The following is a 23,523-nucleotide window of genomic DNA, read 5'->3' as shown; positions in this document are numbered from 1 at the left end:
ACGACACAGGATCAGCTTTATGCCGTTAAAAGATCACTTTTTCTTCAGTGTTGCTGATTTCCGCGCTGAGGCCTTCTTCCGCGCATTGTCTTGGATGCGGTCATTTTTCAGCCTGCAGACATTGTTCAAGGCGAAATTGGTTGCTATGCAAACTACCAGGTGCAAGATAGTTTGTGCGGTGCGGCCGTTTTCGCAGGCATCAATGTCGGTATATGGTTCCAGCAAAGAAAATGCCAGTGAAGTGACGATACCGCATTGGTCACTGCATGAGACACAGTCTTTGGTATACTCTCCCAATTACAGTTTCTGCACAACTAGCTTCGTTACCAGAACCCTGTCACAGCGCTACCCCAAGCACAGCACTTGGCACAGCGCTACCACAAGGGAACTATCGGAGTTGCACTCCGGTCAAAAGCAACAGAAGAGATCTGAAAGAACAGTCAATGAGCATTTACGTAAAGAGAAGGATTGTTTTCGATGACAAGAAACCCTACGCACTCGTTACTGATAGGTACTGTCGAAAAATTATAATTGCAGATCCCTGACAGCTTCGTCTTGAAGCCCAAATATGAAGGCACCTTGTTTTTTTTTTTTGCTGAAGTTCTCTAGACTCAAGTGACCTGTTTATAGCTTCTTTCAAAGCAGCGCTCTCCCTTCTTGAGGTCTTCCGCACTTGCGATTCACGACGTGTTGGCTTTGAGGAAAGTATTTTAGACAGTTTGAAAAGATAAAAGGTACAAAATTGTGCTTCAGCTTTCGTTTCTCCCGTTCTACTTCCAATATCCTTCCTATTCATTCATCTTAATGTGACAGCGTCGTTATGAAATCCTCTGCTTGCAAGTGCAGTTCACAAATCTGCGAGCGCAAAAAAAAGGCGGCTGTTAAAAACTCGCTACACATGAAACACACTACGCGTAGATATAACCTGCGAATATCTATTCCTTCATATTTACTTTACTGTGGTATAAGCACGAAGTCGTTCTTAAAAAAAAGGCACGGTGATATGCGTAGCATTGCAATCAAACAGATTCTTTTTTACGTGACACTTTGAATTTGGCTATCGTGGAGCCAGTGTAGCCAGACGCTTTTCCAGTTCTTCTGTTGGCCCCTCTGCGGGACGCAGCACGCGGTGAAATGAGGATGTAAAGAAACCTGAAGAATGTTTAGAGGGTGTTGCTCGCGACGCCGACGCAGGGAGAGTCTCCTAACCTTCACTCACTCCCCCTTCTCCTCTAGGCATTCCTCCCCACAGCGTGTTGCAAAGTCGACGCAGGCAGCATCAGCTAGCGAGTTTCATGATTGCGAAAAACCAACCACTCTCGCTTACCCCCGGTTCACTGGCCATCTGATACATATAGGCACTGGATCTTGACCTCGAAGGTAGCGCCGATGTAGGAATAATGTGCGTTGTCGAACAACGAAAATTTGCAACGTGCGCGTTAACTAAAATTCCACCATCTCCCTAAAAGGGACCACGGGGTGATGCGGAGCATCACGGGAGCTTCCAACGCAACGTTCATGCGATTCGTAGTGATGAACCTATACTATGTTTCACCACTGTGGTTCAGAGCGTCGATTCGCATTATATGTCGTTTCCCATGGGCAACCGAGCGATAAAGCACCTGTGTGTTTTGGAATAATTCTCGCTTATTAGCAAAAGAAACACTTACTTGACCATTGCCTGCACGTGATTACCTATAATATGACGTCACCTGGCACGCCTGCCTTTATATACAGCCACTTTTTTGCCGGAAGAAAATGGAACGGTGACAACAAATATGAAGCACCGAAGTGCTTTTCGTTGTTTACCGTTATGTGTTTTGTTAGAAACGCAAACTTAGTCGGTGTCTTGCTGTTCACAGGTGAAGGTGTGGTTCCAGAACCGGCGCACCAAGCACAAGCGCCAAAAGCAGGAGGAGGAACACTCGACGTCCCACGGGGGCTCGGACTGCAAGGCGTCCTCATCGCCTAGACCACCGGCAGCGCTCTCACCCGACATTCAGATGGACGACTCGAGCTCTGATTCGACGCAGCCGGACCCACTGTCGTGACGCCAGCAGCTATCGCCCGTGACGGCCGCGCACACACCGCGCGGACTGTGCGCCCCTTGCGGACCATACGCCGCTGGGCCGGCCGCCGCTTTGTGGACGCTGCAGGAAGGGGCGCCGCCGCGAATGTGAACTCTGTCTTCGTGACGATGTGTGCGCGTGTGTGTGTTCCGCTGTCGACGACGCAGTTTCATGCTTCACAACTACATGCTCGGGAACCACGTCGATGACCTCATCACAACTCGGCGGACAGCCTGTGCTTTCAAGGGGACGGAATTTTTGTTTCTGTACGGTACATATGACGAGTGAAAATTGTTTAACCTGTAGACATTTGGTGGCTCGCCCACTTTAGAAACTTGTTTTTGAAACTTGTGACTACTGGTGGTGACTGTGACCGCTGACTTGCACTGGAAAGAAGCGGCATTGGGACCTGCGAAAGGCTGAATTTAGGCGTTAATCGAAATAACTGTAAAGCCAAAGATGCTTGGCATACTCCGTACGGGTCCTGTGCTTCGTTATGGCATTATAATTGAAGCGGGCGTCGCTTGCGTGGTTCCTGAGCGTTATTGATTCTGGCCCCTACCGCATGGTGGGCACAGTGTCTTCGTGAGGTCGCGTTTAGACGTCGACACGGTCGGGCTGCGTGTGACGACATCGGCTTTTCTGCACTATGTTCAAGTGGATTGCCATTCACCTGGTACTTCTTGCTTTAATGCGCTTATTGGCCTCAACCAAATCAAACTGGCGTTTTCTGACAATTTTAAATGAGATTGTAGGTGCTGGTATGGTTTTTGTACGTGTTCTGACATTATTATAGCTTCAGAAGCAGCAACGACGTAGAGTTTTTGCAACAGTCTCACTCACATCTGGTTGCAGTCTTCCATCGCACGGACCGGATCCTACTCTCTCGAAGCCCGCTTCACTTGAATCTCTACGGGTGGTCGCCTGCTTTCTGGGTTACCTGCAAGGGTAAAATATCATTTTTAGACTGTTGCAATTGTGATTTCGCTCATTTAACTTTTTTATGATTCATTTCGTACATTGATGCTTAAACATTAGGAGAACTTATTAAAGGTGAAGCATCGAACATCAGGTATGATTGTCAGTGTAATACAGCGCACGAAAGCAGAAATTCGTGCTCTGTAATTATATATGCACAATAATTCACGTTTTTTTGTCAACTTTCGCCATGAAAGGTAGCATGCTATTGCTTTGTGCTCCGCATACTGCTTATCGCACTTGACAACATCCGCACAGAGTGGGACCCTTCATGATGATCAAGGAGGGTCTAAGCAAGTCGTGTTACGGACATTGCCGCCCCCTTCAGCGGCATTCATAATGTCGAACGCACCATCGACAGGGACGAAAAATCGCTCTCCTATATATAGTGTGTCTGTGCCAAGAAGTATCGCGACGAACTCACCTCGAACGGGGATTATTCATCGACAGGGCGTAAACGACATGGCGTGACTGCAGGCGATGAAGGCTTGCTGAGACTGAGCGTGGCTACTTCGACTCTCGAAGTGGCCGAAGTGTGCGTGTTCTCACAAGGTGTGTTTGCGTGGTACATTCGTTGCAAAGCCGCATGTACAGTGTTTCTTTGCTCTCTGGATGACGTTATTATTATTCTTCGCTTCTTCCCCGGTTTTCCTTTTTTTTTCTTGAACACCGTGACCCTTTGTTGACGCCCATGACTGCGTTTTGTCTGTATGTGTCGAGACACTCATCAGCAGGAAGGTCGAGTGTTGCCTCTGAAACCAAAGAAGCCTTTCCTTTTCCTCATTTTCAGAGACGCAACTGGATGGGACTAGATGGGACACTTGAGGGAAAAAAATTATTTCACCACTCTATTGTTATTGATTTTATCATAATAGGTCAATACAAGAGGAACTGACGGTTAAAGTTGCGGGCTTGAGTTTCAGGCCTGAACTTCTTCACAGACACGCTAGTTTGACGTCACAAGTTTGCAGGTCTCCCTTTTTTTTTGCATTTTGCCTGCACTCGTTTTATGAAGTTTTCAAAAACTTCCTATGTTACGACCCGTATTCCTTTGATCATCATTAGCAACAAATCATTACGTGTATGCCTTTGTAGACGGCATTAAAATTGGCAAGAGCTGGTGCGCGAATGTTCCATCGCCACCTGTATTTTACTCCTGCGCGTTGTCTCGCTTACCCAGCGTTTTCTTTCGCATCGTGGTATTGCTGTTTACTAATACGGGAAGGAATGTTGGTTACCTCATTGTCCTTTGAAAGTTCAGCATCAGACAGAAATGCGCCCTCTTATGACCTCGTTCGGGTCGAGCAATTTGACCGATTTTCTGCAGCGTGAAAATACTTCAGTGCCCGATGGAAATTCGTCGAGCGAATACGAAAACTATAAAAGCAGGGAGCTGTATGAGCTCAGTGTGCTAACTGTAATTTCGGCAATAAGGCTCCGTCTTTTGATTCATTACGAGTGTTTTGGTCAACAGCGTTCATTGTTTGCACTGTAGCTTCACGCGGGCTGTGAAAGGTGGTGGAGGGCCTAACCTTGCAGCTCTGTAGACTGCGCTGAATGCCAGCCTGGGCGTAAGCAGCGGCTTGCTCCGTTACATATCGCGAGTGTTGGGTGGTATGGCGACCATCTAAATGACCTTCCTCGAAGCTCCCCAGAGCTACTTTCAAAACGCACATTCATGTTGTTTTGTGGTATTCAGCTGCGGCAGAAATGAATAAATACCGCAGGTATTGGCGAAACTCAGTGGGTCGTTGTGGCTGCAGTTTTGATTGACGCAGTGCGCCGTTACTTCACACAGCGTTTCGTGTACAAGGCAATCTTCGTGTACTCTCGCCAAAACATTGCCCAGATTCGTTCGTTTTATGTGTTTCACACATGTAACGAGAAAGAAAATGTTTTGCCGAGTGAAACGGTTTGTAAGATTTTGCGTATTTGTACATATAGAAGACATTGTTTTAAATATGTGCGCGCTTTGCTTTATCCAGCCTTTATTGTTTCGAGTGTAAATACGTCGATGTAATTTATAACATGTGAAAAAGGGATTCTCATTAAAGAAGAAGTATGCATCAATTGAAACCATCTTGTTTGTCTTGATATCTTGAAATATTTCGTTCTTCACTGCCCACTGAACGTGCATGAAACGTGTGTGCAGTGCTGGTTACTCTGAGTGCATAAAGCATTTTTTCCCTCAGTGAATATACTTTCTACAGATATAGACACGCGGATCACTTTTGAAGCTGGTGTATACCTCGAACTTGCAGTTTTTTTAATGGCGAGCAGTTTGTTAAGTTATTCACAGCTTCTGTTGTTGGCAAAAAGGAGGCATCGGCATCATAAAGTTATCATAATGTCTTGGATTTAACGTCCCAAACCCCGATGTGATTATAAAAGACGCCCTAAAGGAGAGCTCCGGACATTTCCACCACCTGGGGTTCTTTAACGTGCACCTATATATAACAGCATCACTCTAAGCCGAAATTCGATAAATTTGACTAACTGCAGTCGTTAAACCAACGGACGAACGCTTCGTCCAACAGGGACTAAATGCGTGACAGTGCGTGTCGCGCGCGAACGCCCGGCATCGGAGGGACCAACGGGGAGGGCAACTGCGCCGCGATCGCCTCCTGTCGATGCTGCACTGCAATGCTCGGCGAGGCCGGCGATCATGAAAACAAGTTATATAGGCTATACGCCACTGTGAAAGCGAAGCACTATGAAACGAATAGAAGATGTTATGAGAGGCAAGTAGTACAACACGCAGTCAGTGCACACAGCAAGCGCCCTCGCGTTTCCACCATGCCGGAACGGGTGGGCCGAAACCAAGTAAAAATTTCCGAACACGGGCAATGCGGATAACTCGCTTCCATGTGCCGAATTAGTTCAAACTACGATGAACACTGACAACGCTAATAAAAGTAAGCTGTTCATCAGCGGTCGTGCACCCACACAGTGACCACAACTTCAAAGCGATATATATAAAAAGTAGGCTTCGTACGTCATCGGAATCAAGCTCGCTGCCGGTGCGAGTGCACTGCCGGCACACGCGAAGGAAACGTCCCATACAATTTCTTTCACAGAAAATATAGTTGCCTGCACTAAAGCTCACACAAACTTATGTCTTTTTCTCCATGCGACAATCGTTATCAAACATCCAGCGTGTAGGCGATCGCGGATACGACTAATCGTGCGGCCGGTGGTACACGGGGAGCGACTTACCAGCACGACGAAAGAACCGTGCCTCGAACGGTCTCGTCGCTGTAAATATACAGATATCTACATCACTCGGTGAGACACCGCGAACATGGGACACTTACCTTTTGTTCATTTGTGAGTATAAAATAACGACGACGAAATCCCACGTGAGCCGCATGTTGCGATCGTTGGTGGTCGTTTAGCCGTACCCTTCGTAAGCCTACCGAAGCCGTCGGCAAGCCGACACGGTATGGCATCGGCGGGGCGCCTGGCTGCTTCGCCGGTTTACCCACATAAGCGCCGCTGCTATGTTTGTGTTTGCAGACTCGTGCGCCAGCACTGCGAACGCTGGTTCGGCCGACATGGTCGAATGCCAGCTGATAATTCGTATTTTCGGGCTAGAGGCATGTTGAAGATTAGATAGATCCATATTAAATGATCGGTGCGCATCAGTGCTACGAATTAGCCCATGTAACTTTTCGCGTTACGGTGTCAATGTTTATTGTTTTTTAGGCCGAGTAAAAGCCGCCCACTGGCACTAGAAGGGAGGTCAAAATACTGCGCTCTATATACCCGATAGTCTGTTCTCTGTTGTATAGCGCGGGCAGTGAGTGTTTGCGGTGTTTTATTTTGAAATAATAGTGCGTATGTACACTCTAAGCCAAAAACGGCCAAAATGGGAGCAACGGCTGTTTTTACTCCTTCAGACCGACTGTTACTCTCCGAAAAGACCAAGCGCAACAAGATGGCCGACTTTTTCGAGAATGGGGGAGCAACTGCATTCATCTTAAGTTTGTAAGGGAGCAACGAAAGGAGGAACCGCTGTAAATGCTCTCGTCAAGCAACGGTTACTCCCCGGCAGGACACCGCACACAAATATGCATGCCGCCCACATTGATATTCATGGGCCAGATTATTGTTTGTTCTGTGTGCCAAACTTCACCAAACCAAAACAGTGATTTATTTTAGCATCCGCAGATAATAAGATAGCAGCGCTGGCTGAACTCATAAGGCCTGAGAATACAACTACGGCAAGTACCTAACACACGCAGCAGCAGAATGGAGAGTTGGCACGTCAAAACGGACCGAACGCCGAAACACGTGCAAAACAACGATAAAAAAAATCCTAGACACGCCGTTCGTCCGCGAAGGAAGGACGTCAAAGTCGATCAAGCACCGAAACACGTGCATAGGGAGCCTCCCCCCCCCCCCCAGATATATCGGAGAGAAAAAAAAAGCGGACCCAGACGCGCTTTTCATCAGCCGTACACTTAGTAGCACGCTTCACCGTGTAGTTTGAGGGCAGAATGACAAATCTGTGCCATCTGCGCCCGCACGACAAGTGTGGCGCTAGCGTAGCAAGCGATGCAATTTACAAAGTAATTTTTATTCAGTATTTATGTATACTAGCACTAATAAAAATTTACACTCAATTTTTTATATTTAATTATGAGTTTTAGTGTACCTCAGTTTTTTTTTATAAGTGTATTAGGAGAACACACTGAAAGCATTGCGCTGACGCCTGTGCTGCCACTGCTCGACGTTTTTTTTTTTCGGCGCAACAAGGTTCGCGTTCGCACTACTCATATTCATATTGCCACGTTCCAATTCCCAAGTTTTTGTTATCGTCCCAAAACACCACACGATTCTCAGCGCAAACCGCGCCTGCAGTTTTCGAGAAGGTTCCGGACTGTAGTAGACCATTTCGATAAGATCACGCCCACTGTGCGAACGGTACAGATTGTTCTGGAACCTACGCCACTGCCAGCGATAACGCTAGAACATTCGACGGCAAGAGTATAAATGCCGACGCGCTTCGCCGCTTGTGAGTAGTTGATCGAAGGCCGACGCTCCGTTCGCCGCTACCAGTCCGAGACTGCTATCTGTGCGAGACTGCTGCTGTAATTGGACTTTCCGTTTACCGGGCACAGGTTCGCCCAAATAAACAGTTAAATCCCAACACGAAGTCTCCTGTCTTCGGCCACGTCACGACCCCGTGACATCTGGTGGACGTGCTGCTTCGTTCATGTACCGGATGCCCCCGTCAAGCCGTGAACCCAGCCCACGTCGCGGAGAAGACACCGACGCCAACCAAGAGCAGCGAACAAGCCGCCGACAGCAAGGGCTACCACCAGAGTACGGGCTTCTACAAGACAAGGCGCGGAAGACCAATCCCATGACCGCGACTGCAGAGACAATGACCACCGCAGCGTCCCAGCCCACGATGGTCATGCATCAACCCAGGGAACCACCAATTTTCCATGGGTCATCGTTCGAAGACCCGGAGTCCTGGCTAGAAATATACGACCACGTGGCCGCCCTCAACCACTGGGACCATGACGAAAAGCTGCGTCGTGTGTTCTTCTATTTGGAACACACCGCAAGGACCTGGCTCGAAAATCGAGAGTCCACGCTCCGAACGTGGGATGTTTTCTGCGGCGCATTCCTGCAAACGTTCGCGAGCGTCGCTCGCAAAGAGAGGGCCGCTGCTCTACTAGAGGCCCGGGTTCAGCTACCAAATGAGAAGGTTGTAATTTTCACAGAGGAGATGACCCGCCTATTTCGTCACGCTGACCCAGACATGCCTGAGGAGAAGAAAGTTCATTTCCTCATGCGAGGGGTCAAACAGGAGCTCTTCGCGGGACTAATGAGGAATCCACCGAACACCGTCAAAGAATTTGTATCCGAGGCGACCACTATCGAAAAAACGCTGGACATGCGCACCAGACAGTATAATCGTCGCCTGACTCCAGAATGCGCTGCTTCTCAAGCCAGTGACTCCGACGACCTGCGTGAAACGATCCGAGCGATCGTGCGGGAAGAGCTGCGCAAACTGTTGCCTTCGGCGCAGCCTCAAGTGGATTCGATCGCCGACATTGTGCGAAAAGAAGTTCGGCAATCACTTCGAATTCCCCAAACACCGCTGCCCGAGCCAGAAACTATGAGCTACGCCGCTGCAGTGCGCCACAACGCTCCTCCCCGTCCACGCCAAAACGCCGCCCCGTCGCACTTCCGTCGCCAAACACCACCGCCGCCACCACCCCCACCGACGACCTACCGTTCACCAACGGGCCAGCGCAGTGCGCCGAGGAAAACCGACGTTTGGCGCACCCCTGACCACCGCCCACTCTGCTACCACTGCGGCGAGGCCGGGCACACTTACCGCCGTTGTCAGTACCGACAGATGGGACTGCGTGGCTTCGCCGTCGATGCACCACGTCCGCAGCCAGGGGAACGGCCACGTGACATCGCCGACTACCTGACAGGAACTCAATGGACACCCCGAAGTCCTTCCCGTTCGCCGTCGCTTAGCCGCCGCATGTCACCGCACCCCCGGCAGTACTCCGACCCAACGAGGGGCCGGTCTCCTAGCCCGTATCCGGGAAACTAAGGGCAGCAACCGGTGGAGGTGCGGTTGCTGTGCGACGAACTACCGAAGATCCTCCGACGACGCCGCGACGGAGCTTTCCGAACTCAATGCCAACCAGGCAAAGCCCTGACGGCGAAAGCTCACTTACCGAAGGTGGCCTGACGACGCAACATGGAAGCAGCGGAACAAGCCGACGCAGCCGTGACCCGACGCCACGCCCTAACTGTAATGCGAGACGGCGAACTAGCGAATGAGGGTGGCGATTTGGGCTTGTTGGTATGGTTGCATGATGATGGATGGTAGCGCAGACAACGAACACGGACAAGAGAAGGCACATAGACACAACACAGCGCTAACTTTCAAAGTTAGCGCTGTGTTGTGTCTATGTGCCTTCTCTTGTCCGTGTTCGTTGTCTGCGCTACCATCCATCATCAGGCGAACTAGCGACCTCGACGTTCTTATCGACGGCCACAGTGTGACCGCTCTCGTCGATACTGGAGCCGACTATTCTGTCACCAGTGGGTCGTTCGCCGCGAAGCTAAAGAAAGTTAGGACAGCTTGGAAAGGCCCTGAAATCCGCACAGCCGGAGGTCATCTCGTAACGCCTGCAGGAATCTGCACAGCGAGAGTCACCATTAACGACCGTATTTATCCTACAGACTTCGTAGTCCTACAGCGTTGCTCGAGAGATGTCATCCTTGGCATGGACTTCTTATGCCTCCATGGTGCTGTAATCAACCTAAAAACAAAGTCGATAACGTTATCCACAGAAGAAGCACCACCGCCGCGCACGCCATCAAGACATCATGCCTTGAATGTGCTGGAGAACAAGTCACCATTCCACCTCACTCAAGCGTCATTATTTCAGTCGGCGCTCCTAAATCACCTGACTTGGAAGGCGTCATTGAAGGCAGTCGGCATCTGTTGGTCACCCGAAATATTTGCGTCGCAAGAGGAATTGCAGAGCTGCGGGGAGGCAAAGCAATGGTTATGCTCACGAATTTCAGCAATAGGCCCGTGTACATGGACGCGACGGGGGCGGGCTGAGTTGAGTGGCGGGTTCAGCTTACCTCGACGCGCCCGAGTTTATATGAACTCGCACGGACGAGTTGAGGTGAGCGGTGATCGCAGCGATGCTTTGCGTCGAGGCGAGCCTAAAGCCCGTCTTCCGGTACCGGTTTCCGCTCCTCCAAGCGGGCGCTCTCGCCGCTGGGGGCTGCGGTTGTTAACGCAGTTGTCGCTCCGCCACCGCGATGGCTGTCTGGGTATTTTTTCTGTTTGCACCAGCTGTACTTTATGGTTGTGTTGGTGTCTTGGCTAACACTGCACAACGCGACGGCAGTAGTGGTGCTGTTGCGGCACAGCGCTTGCCGCAGGCGTATCCGCAGCCTGACGCACCGTCTCCTGTTCACCCCTGGCTGGTCTCTCCAGGAATTCGCCGTACCGAATATAAATAATATTTTCTCGCGTAAAACAAAGATTCGTATTAAACTTAAAGAAATAAATATCGTTTCTGCACCCTTTGAAATGATCCAAAGTGTATATTTTTTATATGGAGCGCCACACAGACCGATAAGTGCCTAAACATGAACAATATTGCAAATTTTTCAGAGTTCATGTGCCAGCGCTTCCAAACTACTGTCTTCGTGACTCGTGTTTTTCTCCCACTTACCGTCAACAATGCAAGCAAGCTATGCAGCTGCGTTGTCTCTGAAAAAGTTGAAAAGCTGTAAAAATTTTTGACTTTGGTCAAGAACACTGCATTGCTTCCCCGCAAAGCACATTAACATACACTAGTGGTGAATGCGTTTTAACAAGGAAATGCGGTTCTTTTCCTACCGACTAGAATCGTTTTACCGTGCTGCGTATAATATGTCACTTTTTCGAAGTTACGTCGCAACCTAACTGCCACCATATTTAAGAAATTAAAATTTTCTTTAGAAAATTGGTTCCAAAAATGAATAGTGTAGTAAAGTGACCAACCATTACTTTTTAGAGTGTAATCGTAGATGGTCTAGCGTACTGTCTGGGATATTTCGCGTGGAACGACCCTCATCTCCTCCAAAACCCGAACGCTAAACCCGAAAAAACGTTCGAAATGCCCAAGTCCATTCAGAAATTCATGAAACACGAATTAAAAAGAGCGAAACCAACCCTGGACTACGCTTTTCCTCTGGGGAAAATTACATGTATTGGTAAAGGCACTTAATTTTTGTGATAAAGTCAATTTACACCACTTGCAAAAAAACCCAAAACAAAACTTACAAAGAATAAAATACCCGAAAGTATTTGCCTTTTCATAGTCGAACCTGGCTGTGAAGAACGCAAAATAAATGCAAGCGGAGTTGGAATGCTGCGCATTAGTAGACAATTCTGTGAATTTACGCAAATGTATTCTGATGGCGAGGTGACCACAAACTTTATTAAAGCGTTCATGTGCACGTATTTGAGATTTCTGGCGCACAAGCCGATTTCCTGCTACGGGCAGAGCAAAATAGCCGGTCGTGAGAACGATAACCAACAAGCTCTCGTAGGACGTGCCAAGCAAGATTTAAACGTAAAAGTGATCTGCATTTACCGCATAACAGAACGGTGTCCTCCGCGCGTACCGCGCGTACCGGCCCACAGAAAAAGAGCAACGTCGGAGTGATGGGGACAGGGGAAGCGGAGACTGCGACGGGCGGGAGAGGTCACGAGCCGTCAACTCAGCGCGACCGGTTAAACATGCCCTTTCTGAGCGTGGCGAGTTCGGTGAAGCTACCCCCTGTCTCCCGGTCGACGGGACTCGCCACGACGACTCTCCACCCCGACGCGTCCGCTTATACATGGGGAGGGCGAGTCCAGAAAACCTGTTTATTTCGATTCAACGCGCCCTCGTCGGGTCAATGTAAACGGGCCGAATGAGTACAAACATGTGAACAAAGGAACAACGGTCGCATACATCGAAGAAATTGTCGAAGCCACCAGTGCTTTCGCCCTCGCCGATTCTGCAGAACCTGCTCAGAGGAACCAAGCCCCTCCCATAGCTTTCGACGTCAATCCCAGACTTCCGAACGATAAGCAAGAACAGCTCAAGGCCCTGCTCCTGCAATACGAAGATCGCTTTTCGTCGTGATCGAAAATTCGGCAGACCCCAATCACGAAACATCGCATCATAACCGAAGAAAATGCCAGACCACTCCGTCAGAGTCCGTACAGGGTTTCGACGCGAGAACGTGAGGCCATGAAGAGACAAGTTGATGAAATGCTGCGGGATGACATTATCCAGCCGTCCAAGAGTCCATGAGCATCCCCCGTGGTGTTAGTGAAGAAAAAGGATGGGACCCTACGTTTTTGCGTCGACTATCGCCGCCTGAACAAAATCACAAGAAAGGACGTGTATCCTCTCCCACGAATAGACGACGCACTTGATCGGCTCCATAACGCCAAGTACTTTTCGTCAATGGACCTCAAGACTGGCTATTGGCAAATCGAAGTCGACGAAATAGACCGAGAGAAGACGGCGTTTATAACACCGGACGGCCTCTTCGAGTTTAAGGTGATGCCCTTCGGCCTTTGCTCAGCGCCTGCAACTTTTCAACGCGTTATGGATACAGTACTGGCAGGATTGAAGTGGCAAACTTGCCTGGTGTACTTGGACGACGTCGTCGTGTTTTCCTCGAGTTTCGACGAGCATCTTCGGCGCCTTGAAGCTGTACTTCAAGCCATCAAGACTTCCGGACTCACACTGAAGCCAGAAAAGTGCAGATTTGCGTATGAGGAGCTCTTGTTTCTGGGGCACGTTATCAGCAAGTCTGGAGTTCGTCCCGATTCACGGAAAACAGCCGCCATCGCCGACTTCCCGCCGCCCACTGACAAGAAAGCCGTGCGCCGATTTCTGGGCCTGTGTGCCTATTATAGGTGGTTCGTGAAAAACTTCGCCCGCATCGCCGATCCTCTCACTAACCTTACCAAGGCCGACGTGGAGTTTAAGTGGGAAACGCCGCAGGAACATGCTTTCCAGGAGCTTAAACATCGCCTCCAGACGCCTCCGTTACTTGCCCATTTCGACGAATTCGCTGAGACAGAAATACATACTGACGCAAGCAGCGTAGGTCTTGGCGCCGTTCTTGTGCAGAGGGCTGACGGACTTGAAAGGGTTATCAGTTACGCCAGCCGATCGCTATCCAAAGCAGAAGCAAATTATTCCACACCAGAAAAGGAGTCCCTCGCCATCATCTTGGCTACGTCGAAATTTCGCCCCTACCTCTACGGCAGGCCCTTCAAAGTTGTGAGCGACCACTACGCATTGTGTTGGCTAGCCACCTTGAAGGACCCTTCAGGTCGCCTCGCACGGTGGAGCCTGAGACTTCAAGAATATGACATTACTATCATTTACAAGTCCGGCAAAAAACACTCCGACGCCGACTGTCTCTCTCGTGCGCCTGTCGACCAACCGCTACCCGACGACCCGGATGACGACTTTTTCTTAGGAACGATAACTACCGACGACTTCGCTGAACGACAGAGGGCCGACCCGGAACTTAAGGCCCTAATAGAATACCTCGAAGGCAGGACCACCGAAGTCCCGAAGGTATTCAAGCGCGCACTTGCGTCGTTCTTTCTACGAAACGGTCTTCTACAAGAGAAAAACTTTTCACCGCTTCGAGCTAAGTACCTCCTTGTGGTGCCTTCAGCTCTGCGACCAAAACTCCTGCAGGCCCTGCACGACGATCCGACGGCAGGGCACCTCGGTGTGTCTCGCACGCTCGCGAGGATTCAAGAAAGGTACTACTGGCCACGTCTTACCACCGACGTCACTCGTTATGTGAGAACATGCCGGGACTGTCAGCGACGCAAGACACCGCCGACAAGGCCAGCGGGACTTCTGCAGCCAATTGATCCACCTTGCCGACCTTTCCAGCAGATTGGTATGGACCTACTGGGGCCGTTCCCGACGTCGGCTTTCGGAAACAAGTGGATCGTGGTAGCTACCGACTACCTCACCCGCTACGCTGAGACAAAAGCCCTGCCAAAAGGCAGTGCATCCGAGGTAGCTAAGTTCTTCGTCGAAAATATCGTCCTACGTCACGGCGCCCCGGAGGTCCTTATCACCGACAGAGGAACGGCATTCACGGCCGACTTAACTCAAGCGATCTTGGCATACAGCCAAACAAACCACCGCCGGACGACAGCGTACCACCCACAGACCAACGGCCTCACCGAGCGGCTTAGCAAGACGATCGCCGACATGCTGTCAATGTACGTCGATGTCGAACACAAGACATGGGACGCCATTCTTCCGTAAGTGACCTTTGCATACAACACGGCGGTGCAGGAGACGACGCAGATATCTCCATACAAATTGGTCTGCGGAAGGAGCCCGGCAACGACGCTAGATGCCATGTTACCCAACGTCACCGAGCAAGAAAACCTCGATGTGAGCGAGTACCTTCAACGCGCCGAAGAAGCCCGACAACTTGCGCGTCTCCGTATCAAGAATCAACAGACGACCGACAGCCACCGTTACAACCTTCGACGACGCTTCGTGGAATACCAGCCCGGTGAACGTGTTTGGGTGTGGACGCCGATACGCCAACGTGGACTAAGTGAAAAGCTTCTGCGACGGTACTTCGGACCGTACAGGGTGTTTCGACGTCTCGGCCCACTTGATTACGAGGTTGTCCCCGATGGCATCACGAACTCTCAACGACGCCGATCGCGACCTGAAGTCGTCCTTGTCACGCGCCTCAAGCCGTTTCATGCGCGTTAACAAACTGAACCAGTATTTTTTTTGTATTATTGTTGTATCGTAATTTATTCATTGTAGTTTCTTGCATTATTATTGTACTTTCATCTTTAGTTAAAGCATCGGGACGATGCCTTTTTTCAGAGGGGGGCAATGCCACGTTCCATTTCCCAAGTTTTTGTTATCGTCCCAAAACACCACACGATTCTCAGCGCAAACCGCGCCTGCAGTTTTCGAGAAGGTTCCGGACTGTAGTAGATCATTTCGATAAGATCACGCCCACTGTGCGAACGGTACAGATTGTTCTGGAACCTACGCCACCGCCAGCGATAACGCTAGAACATTCGACGGCAAGGGTATAAATGCCGACGCGCTTCGCCGCTTGTGAGTAGTTGATCGAAGGCCGACGCTCCGTTCGTCGCTACCAGTCCGAGACTGCTATCTGTGCGAGACTGCTGCTGTAATTGGACTTTCCGTTTACCGGGCACAGGTTCGCCCAAATAAACAGTTAAATCCCAACACGAAGTCTCCTGTCTTCGGCCACGTCACGACCCCGTGACAATATAATCTGTGGTCGGCGAGCACATGGACATGCGAGCTTGTGAGCTATGTTTTGATCGTGTGTGTGTGTCACAGATTTGCGTTTCTACTTATTCGTGATGAAGGTTAGTGTATATTTATCTTTATGGAGCGCGAAGTTGTGGATTTTGCTGCTGGGTGGAACAAACACATCGTAAACACGTCTTCAGCTATGTGCAAGCGATGTTCTCTCGTCGGACAAAGGACTGTGCATGCATCAGCGTGCAGGTGAGTGGCATTTCCAGCAACATTTAATGCTCTTACAATACATTGTTGAGTGGTTGCGCTATTAAAAGATAAATTATTTGCTCTTTCTTATTTACCGTATCCATTGCTAGCCATATCAGACTAAATTACCTCTATTATTATCACCTGCATACCCTCTTGCTTCCCCTGTCACCACTGCAGTGCCAGTGTACTTTTGCAGTTAAAAGTTCATTTCCGCAACACTACCTCGCTTGAAAAAACATTAGGGCGGGGTTGTAGCTGCCTTCATACTGGCACTTTTCTACCATTGGCTTTATGTAACGTTAACGGCTGAGTGTTGGGGCCTTGGGCCGCATTTTTTAGAGTGTAAAGTGTATGTAAATCAGTAAGTGAACAACAAATCATTGTCGCATCACTTCACTGGCATAGCCAGGCGGTTGCGCACAGAATTTTTTTAGGCCGGGCGTAGGGAGCCCATAATGATGACCATATTCGCTTTCCCGGCCTATTCAGACAAGCGGACCCCCTCCTCCCCCCTCCCCGCACGCCTAAAAAAAAAATCTGCCCACATCACTGCGTCACTTGCTTCACCTCTGCGCTGAACGTACTATTTTATAAGCGCACCATCAAGCGAGCAGTTTACATATGGACAGAACAATTGGAGGAGGAATGACCCAAATCTTTCAGATTTCTTTAGTGATGCAAAACCTTCGCAAAACTGAATATTGTAAAAGACAATCATAAATGCTGTATGTTCTCGTTAGCGTTGTCATTATTCTGCATCATGTAATCATAATGCGCTGTGAAAACTTGGCATGCCGTTGAAGTCGCATATCGACGTTATTATCAATCGATGGAAATTTCGACAACCTCAATAACGCCGTTTGGGATTTGCCGCATGCACATAATTAGGCTGATTCCCACTTGGCTGTTCTTAACCTGACTTCACTGCTACCAAATGAAACAATATTTGATGCATGTCTTTTAATACTTTTTTTTTCAAGGATATGGCACAAATTTGGTTATACTGCAGATAAAGATGCTCCCAACGATGCTAAAGTACAGAAAGCAAGAGAATTTTGGTAAGTGCAGACTTTTTGTACTACGTATATGAAAGCATCGCTTTTTAGGAGCAAACTGTGCATGTGTTGGCCAGAGAATAGTTCATCATGCCACATGGTTACACTGACAATTTGACATGGCTCCGCTTGCCCGTGTGTGTGCTCACACTGTTACCGTTAGGATAAAATGTTTATGTTTTCATTGCAGGGATTGCTGTTTGTACTAGAAAGACAACTGCCAAAATTTGTTTACGCTGGTACTCCTAGAGGTACGCTTTCATTATTCACATGGATTTTGGCTTGCACAAAGCATAACACTTGGGCCTAGATTCACAAAGCTGTTCATGCGCAGGCCTTTATAGCAGCATTTTTTGACTTGCCTTTACCCTGTTTTCTGCGGATGTTTCGTGGGTTTAAAAGTGCCACAGCATGTTGACCTCCCCCACTCTGAAAAATTCGCGTTGAAAGTTCTGCAAGAGTGGGCTTAACTTTCTTGTGCACCTCCTTGCTGTTCCAAGATCCTGAAGTGTTATGCTCTTAGTAGAGGTGGCAGTGTTTCTAATGTTTTTATTTCCATCACATTGACCGAGTATGCAATCTTGGCTTGACTGGCAGCACATCCTCAACAAATGTCTTTGTGGCACATGTAGAAGGCAGTACAAAATAAATAGGCAGACATTCACACCGGGAGCTAACTTCTAATAATACTTTTTTTTTGTAAACCACGGTGCGCTTATTCCAATTTGTCTAACAAAGCAGTAACCTGTTTGGCTGTGAACCAACAAGACGTGGAACCAATGAAAGCTTCACATCTTGTTGCTCTCAGATATATATGTATTGGCAAGCTATCTGTGACACTGTCAAACAAAGAATCAGAATATCTGTGCACGCCTTAAGATATATTGCTTCGTTCACATATCTCGTGGCTGTGACTCGACAACCGAGTGAACAAATGCACCTATAGTTCACTAAATTGAAAGCATTTTTTGAAGGTAGCACGATCTACATTTTTTTGTCTATAGTTTTGTCCAGCCGTTTGCGTCAGGTACAAAGAAATATACTGAAGATTATCATGTAGCCTCTGCAAATGGTTGCTTTCAAGCAGGCTTTGCATGCTTGGCTCGGGCCTACAGGAATTGCACAATTCAAGACGCAGCAGCGTATGATAGAACAGTAGAATGGAGAGCAACTATGTGCACGAGCTAAATAAGTATTTTAACATGAGCAGACCGTACATGTTATTTGCCACACACATGATCTCACTTAGAATGCCCATTGGTGAATGGGCTCATAGAAATGTCACTCAGCTGTGTATAGGAAGCAAGTTAACTGAACCTAAGGGTATCTTTAACTGCTACAAATATGCCTTGTTGAGGTCTTGTTGAGGTTCTACACATTTTCTTCAAGAATATTGCTGTCTGAGACATCATGTGAAGAGCGTCTACCACATCAGCATTTATATGGCTTGCCAAGTAACGTTTGGCCAAACCTTCCTTTTTTTTTTCACATTCCGTTTTGCAGTAGACATCCTAGAATGTAAGTGCTGCTGCAGTGTGTGTGACTCATTGTTATGTATTGATTCTGGCATGTTTAACGTCACACTTCTATTTTTTTTCTTGCAGCAATGAGATGCTTCACATATGCCTGCGGTGACATTCCGCTGCGCTAGCCTGACGGAAACACCAGCTGCGAAACTTGAGTCCTTCAGCATTGGAGAAGTTGCCCTTCTCTCACCAATGATGACACAGACTGCCCTATGCTAGAAATTCAAGATTGTTTTTCCACGGATGACGCAGAAAACCTTTGATGTATTATGGTGCTTGTTTAGTGCTGACTGTGGTGTGGCAAAGTCTACTTTTACGTGTGCTCACACGTCGCCTCATAAAAAGAACAATAAAGCATTTATTTTCCTTTCAATATTGCCCACTTTTTGTGTTAGAAGCACCCAAGCAGTGCTCTTCCAAGGATCTCTCGCCATGTGTTAAGCGTGTGACAAGCATACTCGAGATAAATAGTCATTTCCCCAAGGAGTAACTGGAAGCATGTGCAGTTGGTTTTCAGAGAGTAACTGCGAACACGCGGGAGGAACGGTAAAAAGTAACTGTTGCTCTTAGAAGAGCAACTGGTGGGAGTAATGGTTGGTCCGCAGGGAGCAACTGGTGGGAGTAACTGTTGGTCCGCAGGGAGGAACTGGAGGGAGTAACTGTTCATCTCCCGAAGGATGAACTGAAAGGAGAGCAACGGTTCGTCCCTCTGCAGTTACTCCTTTTAGGGGAGTAATGGGAGTGGCAATGCAATTGCTCCCTGAAAGGAGCAACCCCTACACACCTGCTGCTCTCTTTTGGCTTAGAGTGTATATGTATGTGTGTGGGTTACATGAATAACATAGTATGTTCTTCAGTGCTGATTAAATTGGAATAATCGTAAAATATACTCCACAAACGCAGTGTCGTCATTTTTATGCCATTGGTCCAGATGGTTCAACTGTTAGTCCCACTGGAGCTTTCTACTGGGGCCAACATTTAAACTAAGTGTAGTAAGTGTTTGGGGTAACAGTTTAACCCTTGCATTTACTCCCGCAGTTAGTCCGAAATTGGTTCAAAATCTGTGGCCGCGCAGTTAAACCCTTAAAGGACCAATGGGATACCCCAGTTTAGTGCTTTTCGGCTTAGAGTGATAGGCCTCAAACGTTTTCGTCTTCATCAAAAATGCACCCGCTGCAGCCGGGATTCCATCCCCGCAACCTTCATGCTAACAGTGGAGTGCCATAACCACCACCACGGTGGGGTTCGGCATCATGAAAAAGTTGCAGTTGCTGCGTCGTGCCATGTATCGGTCTCGAGTGGTGCTCTTCAATGGTGCCAAGCCACTCGACTCCTCGCACAGGTTCTTTAATTATGGTTACCTGTACAGAATGTGTTTCACACTGGTACTACAGCGGCACAGGGCACAGCTTCGGATATAGTAGTCGTGGCGCCTTAGTTTCTCTTCACAGATGCTATGCCTGATAGATACAAGTCAATACAGACGAAGCTATTGTTTGAGACGAGAATGAAAACAGAAATACGTAAGAATACAATATGGGTGATCCAGCCATAGCAGTCGCATTGGGTCAATATTCGCCCATACAATGCTCGCAAAGCCTGCTAAAATGCAGTCACGAATGCCACCAAACACATTTAAATATTGACACGTGATTTATTGTGATGCTGGCCTTATATCATTCCTTAAACACTCAATAGCAGGGTGCGGCTTTCATTCTCGGCCAGGACATCCGTACTCAGATGGACGAAGTGACTTCCATGTATTGAAGGCCTCAGGTGCGTGGTCAAAATTATTCAGGAGTCCCCCACTAATGCATGTGTCATAACGCCCAACTGCAGAATTTAAAGTGGAGACTGTGGTACAAACCAAAAGCAGCGTCACTGAACAGTACACTCGTTACAACCCCTTAATGGGGGACAATCACCGGCTACCCACCACCGTGAATCAGCCGTCACGGTGCTCGGCGGCGGAGGCGGAATGGTATTGAAACCCGTTTACAATGTTAGTGCACGTTAAAGAGGCCATGTCACCGAAATTTCGATCACAATCTTAGTAACGGAGGCTAACTCTTGTGCGTATACAATCAATCTGGCGGAATTTTGGTGCATACGGCCGAGCACTCACCTTATTTTCGAACTGTTCGTACGCACATGAGTGGTCAGCAAGTCAGGCAACACTGGCATACTCGTGACCCGTGATGTCACAAGTAGCTGGCCGTACGAGCTTGCATTCCTGCGAATAATATTGTTCCATCATCAGCTGCGCGTGCATTTGATATATTTTACCTTTCATCAGTTTGGCACTAAGGTTGAACGATTTGCATTTGCAGCGACTGAAACATTGCTCGAAGACGTCACAGACACCATGGCGAAATGGTGGTGGCCGGACATGGGTGGTGTTTACAGCCGGTGACTTCTTGGGCTTGTTTCGCATGGAAATATTATTTTAGTGTACTTTTCAAATATCCATAGACATAATAAACGCTCCAGTTGTACACTTTTCGCTGAAAATTGCAACTTAATGGGTGACCTTGCAATGACTACATTAAAAATATCAAGTCGTCGAATTTTTCGAAGGCCTCCACAGCGGCGTCTCTAAGAGTAAAATGATGGTTTCAGAACGTAAAATCACATATGATATTTAATCACCGAGCACATTCCAAGAACTGACGAATAGGTTGTCTGAAACGCAGCGCAAAAACACACACAGTTAAGTTAGCAGTAGTTCCTTTTTATGCGTCAGCGAAATCATTTTGTTGTCTGAAAACCAAGTCAGAGCGAAGAGTATACAGAAAAAAGATCTTTTTTCTAAACTATAAGGCAGTGCAACTATCTCACATTCATGCACACCTGGCTGTTTATATCCCGGTGAAAGTTAGCTGGGTTTGACGACAGTGGCGAAACAATGTAACAAATAACACTCAAGTACAAACTCAGGTCCTTGAGAATAAAAAAGTACTTTCATATTGTCACGTGGTTGGGATTCTTAAGACAGAAAAAGGCAGAAATGTTTTACTGGTGTCAAGCAAAAGTGCCCGGCAAAAGACGAAAAACACTAAGTGATGTACTCTGTTGAGTGGCATTTAATTATTTTGTAATTGATTCATTCTTCTACCTTCACAATCTTACGGCAGTAATATGGGAACTCCTTTTGCACCAACATACGACACATATTTATTAGACATTGAGAATCAGAACTGTTGAAATTACCTCTAGCAAGTCCTTTTACCAATCTCGCCTACATAGGTGACATATTTATGATAGGGGTACATCACATAAACGCTCTAAACACGTTCATTGACTACTCTAACAAGTTTCACTCTATAGTAATAAATTTACCACGCACAAGTCTTCCAGTAAAATTAACTTCCTCGACACGATAATATCTATTGCAACAGAAACATTAATGACGACGCTCTGCAAGAAATCAGCAGGCAGCAAACAATAGCTAGATTACACTAGTCATTAGCCACGACACTGCAAGCAATTCATTAAACAGGCGAGCCGCGTGAGAAGGATATATATCGACGACGGGAACTATGTTCGGCAGTTCATCCAATAATACCAATCAACGAGCGCCTTAGAAAAGCATTCCCCGAAGAGCCACATTAGTAATTTTTAGGGCAAGTAAAACTAAGGCGTCATTCCTCTTCCCACATTTTTGTTTATTCGCTAATTTATTGACCTGCTTAGCTACAGTACTGCCAGCCTCCACATGAGGCTGTCAGCAGGAGCCGGTACTAAAAAGTACTAAACCAAATTAGTATATTTAGCGAATCCAGATACGGCAATTGTGTCCCTCGAACGAAAAAGAAAATGAGTGCTCCTAAATGTAAGATAAAGAGCATGCGTTCCGCGTTTCAAGCACTGCTCTGCGCAAACTGAATATAGAAGAAATAACAGGACTTCTATTCACGTGAAGGAAAGAAAGGGAAAAGAATACGTAATAACGCGACAGACATTTCACATAAAACAAATGCACTTAAGGAAATGGTTATAATGCGCTCTAACAACAGCCAAATAAGTGCAAGGCATATGGACCACGTTTAAAACTATAGCTGTTGTAAATGGCTCTCAAAGCTGTTGCAAGTGAACCATTTCTTCAAAAGAATCTGTAAGGTGATTTCACGAGAGATCGAACATAGCATGCCCGGTTGATATTTCTGTCTTGTCTGAGTTTTTTACATTTGATGTGGGTACATTCAAAGTACACACAATCGAAAATACTATTTTCGAAAATCCCTCCCAATGCGCCAAAGCAAACAAACAAACACAAATATTCAAAGTGGAGGAGCTCAGGCTTCCTGTTTTTGCTCACCAAAATATTTCCGGATTTCGCGGCCAAACTTGACCTTGACTCTAAACGTGGTATCGAATATTATGGATTGATATATGGCATATAACGTCCCCTTGAATATACTTGCTGCTGGTTTTAAAACGTGTTACTGTAAGTTACATAAAGGCTTTCTTTAAGTTGTCCTTAAAAATATCAAATGGTGAAAAAAAAATCGCAAGCTCGACCAAAATAAAAAAAAAAAGTTTGTAAAGTTTGATTCACCTTGGCGCGTTTTCTATTTCACGCAGGAATTTCCAAATGCTGTCAAACATAAATAAAAGTCTTAGCAACGTTTAAAAAAACAGTAGCCAACAAAAGACAAAAAATTAAAAAAACTACTTAAAAAGACTTTTTTAGAAAAATGCTCTATTTGAAAAACAAAATAACAACCTCAACAAACTCCGGTTTCCATTCTGACGAAAATTTTTTAACGAAGAGCGCTTATATATGTGAGAACAC

General features: G+C 47.4%; 1 protein-coding gene across 3 annotated transcripts in view; it reads left to right on the top strand.

Moving 5' to 3' along the window:
* The window catches only part of LOC119160778 (uncharacterized), a 255,029-nt gene that overhangs the window by 111,211 nt on the left and 120,295 nt on the right, over positions 1-23,523 (top strand). Inside the window, exon 4 of one of the 3 annotated variants that reach the window (XR_012887760.1) lies at positions 1,863-1,997. The exons of 1 other annotated variant lie outside the window; for it this stretch is intronic. Coding sequence is in view for 1 of the 2 variants with exons in the window: in XM_037413012.2 (XP_037268909.1) it covers positions 1,863-2,051 (189 nt within the window). In the remaining variant the exon portion in view is untranslated. Of the gene's footprint in view, positions 1-1,862; positions 5,124-23,523 lie in introns of those variants that run through there. One more of the 3 variants, XM_037413012.2, reaches the window with a different exon arrangement.

Source organism: Rhipicephalus microplus, chromosome X (genome assembly GCF_043290135.1).
Source record: "Rhipicephalus microplus isolate Deutch F79 chromosome X, USDA_Rmic, whole genome shotgun sequence".
In the NCBI taxonomy this organism is placed as follows: domain Eukaryota; kingdom Metazoa; phylum Arthropoda; class Arachnida; order Ixodida; family Ixodidae; genus Rhipicephalus; species Rhipicephalus microplus.
The sequence above is the reverse complement of the archived record's forward strand: the minus strand, read 5'-3'. Positions and strand labels throughout refer to the sequence as shown.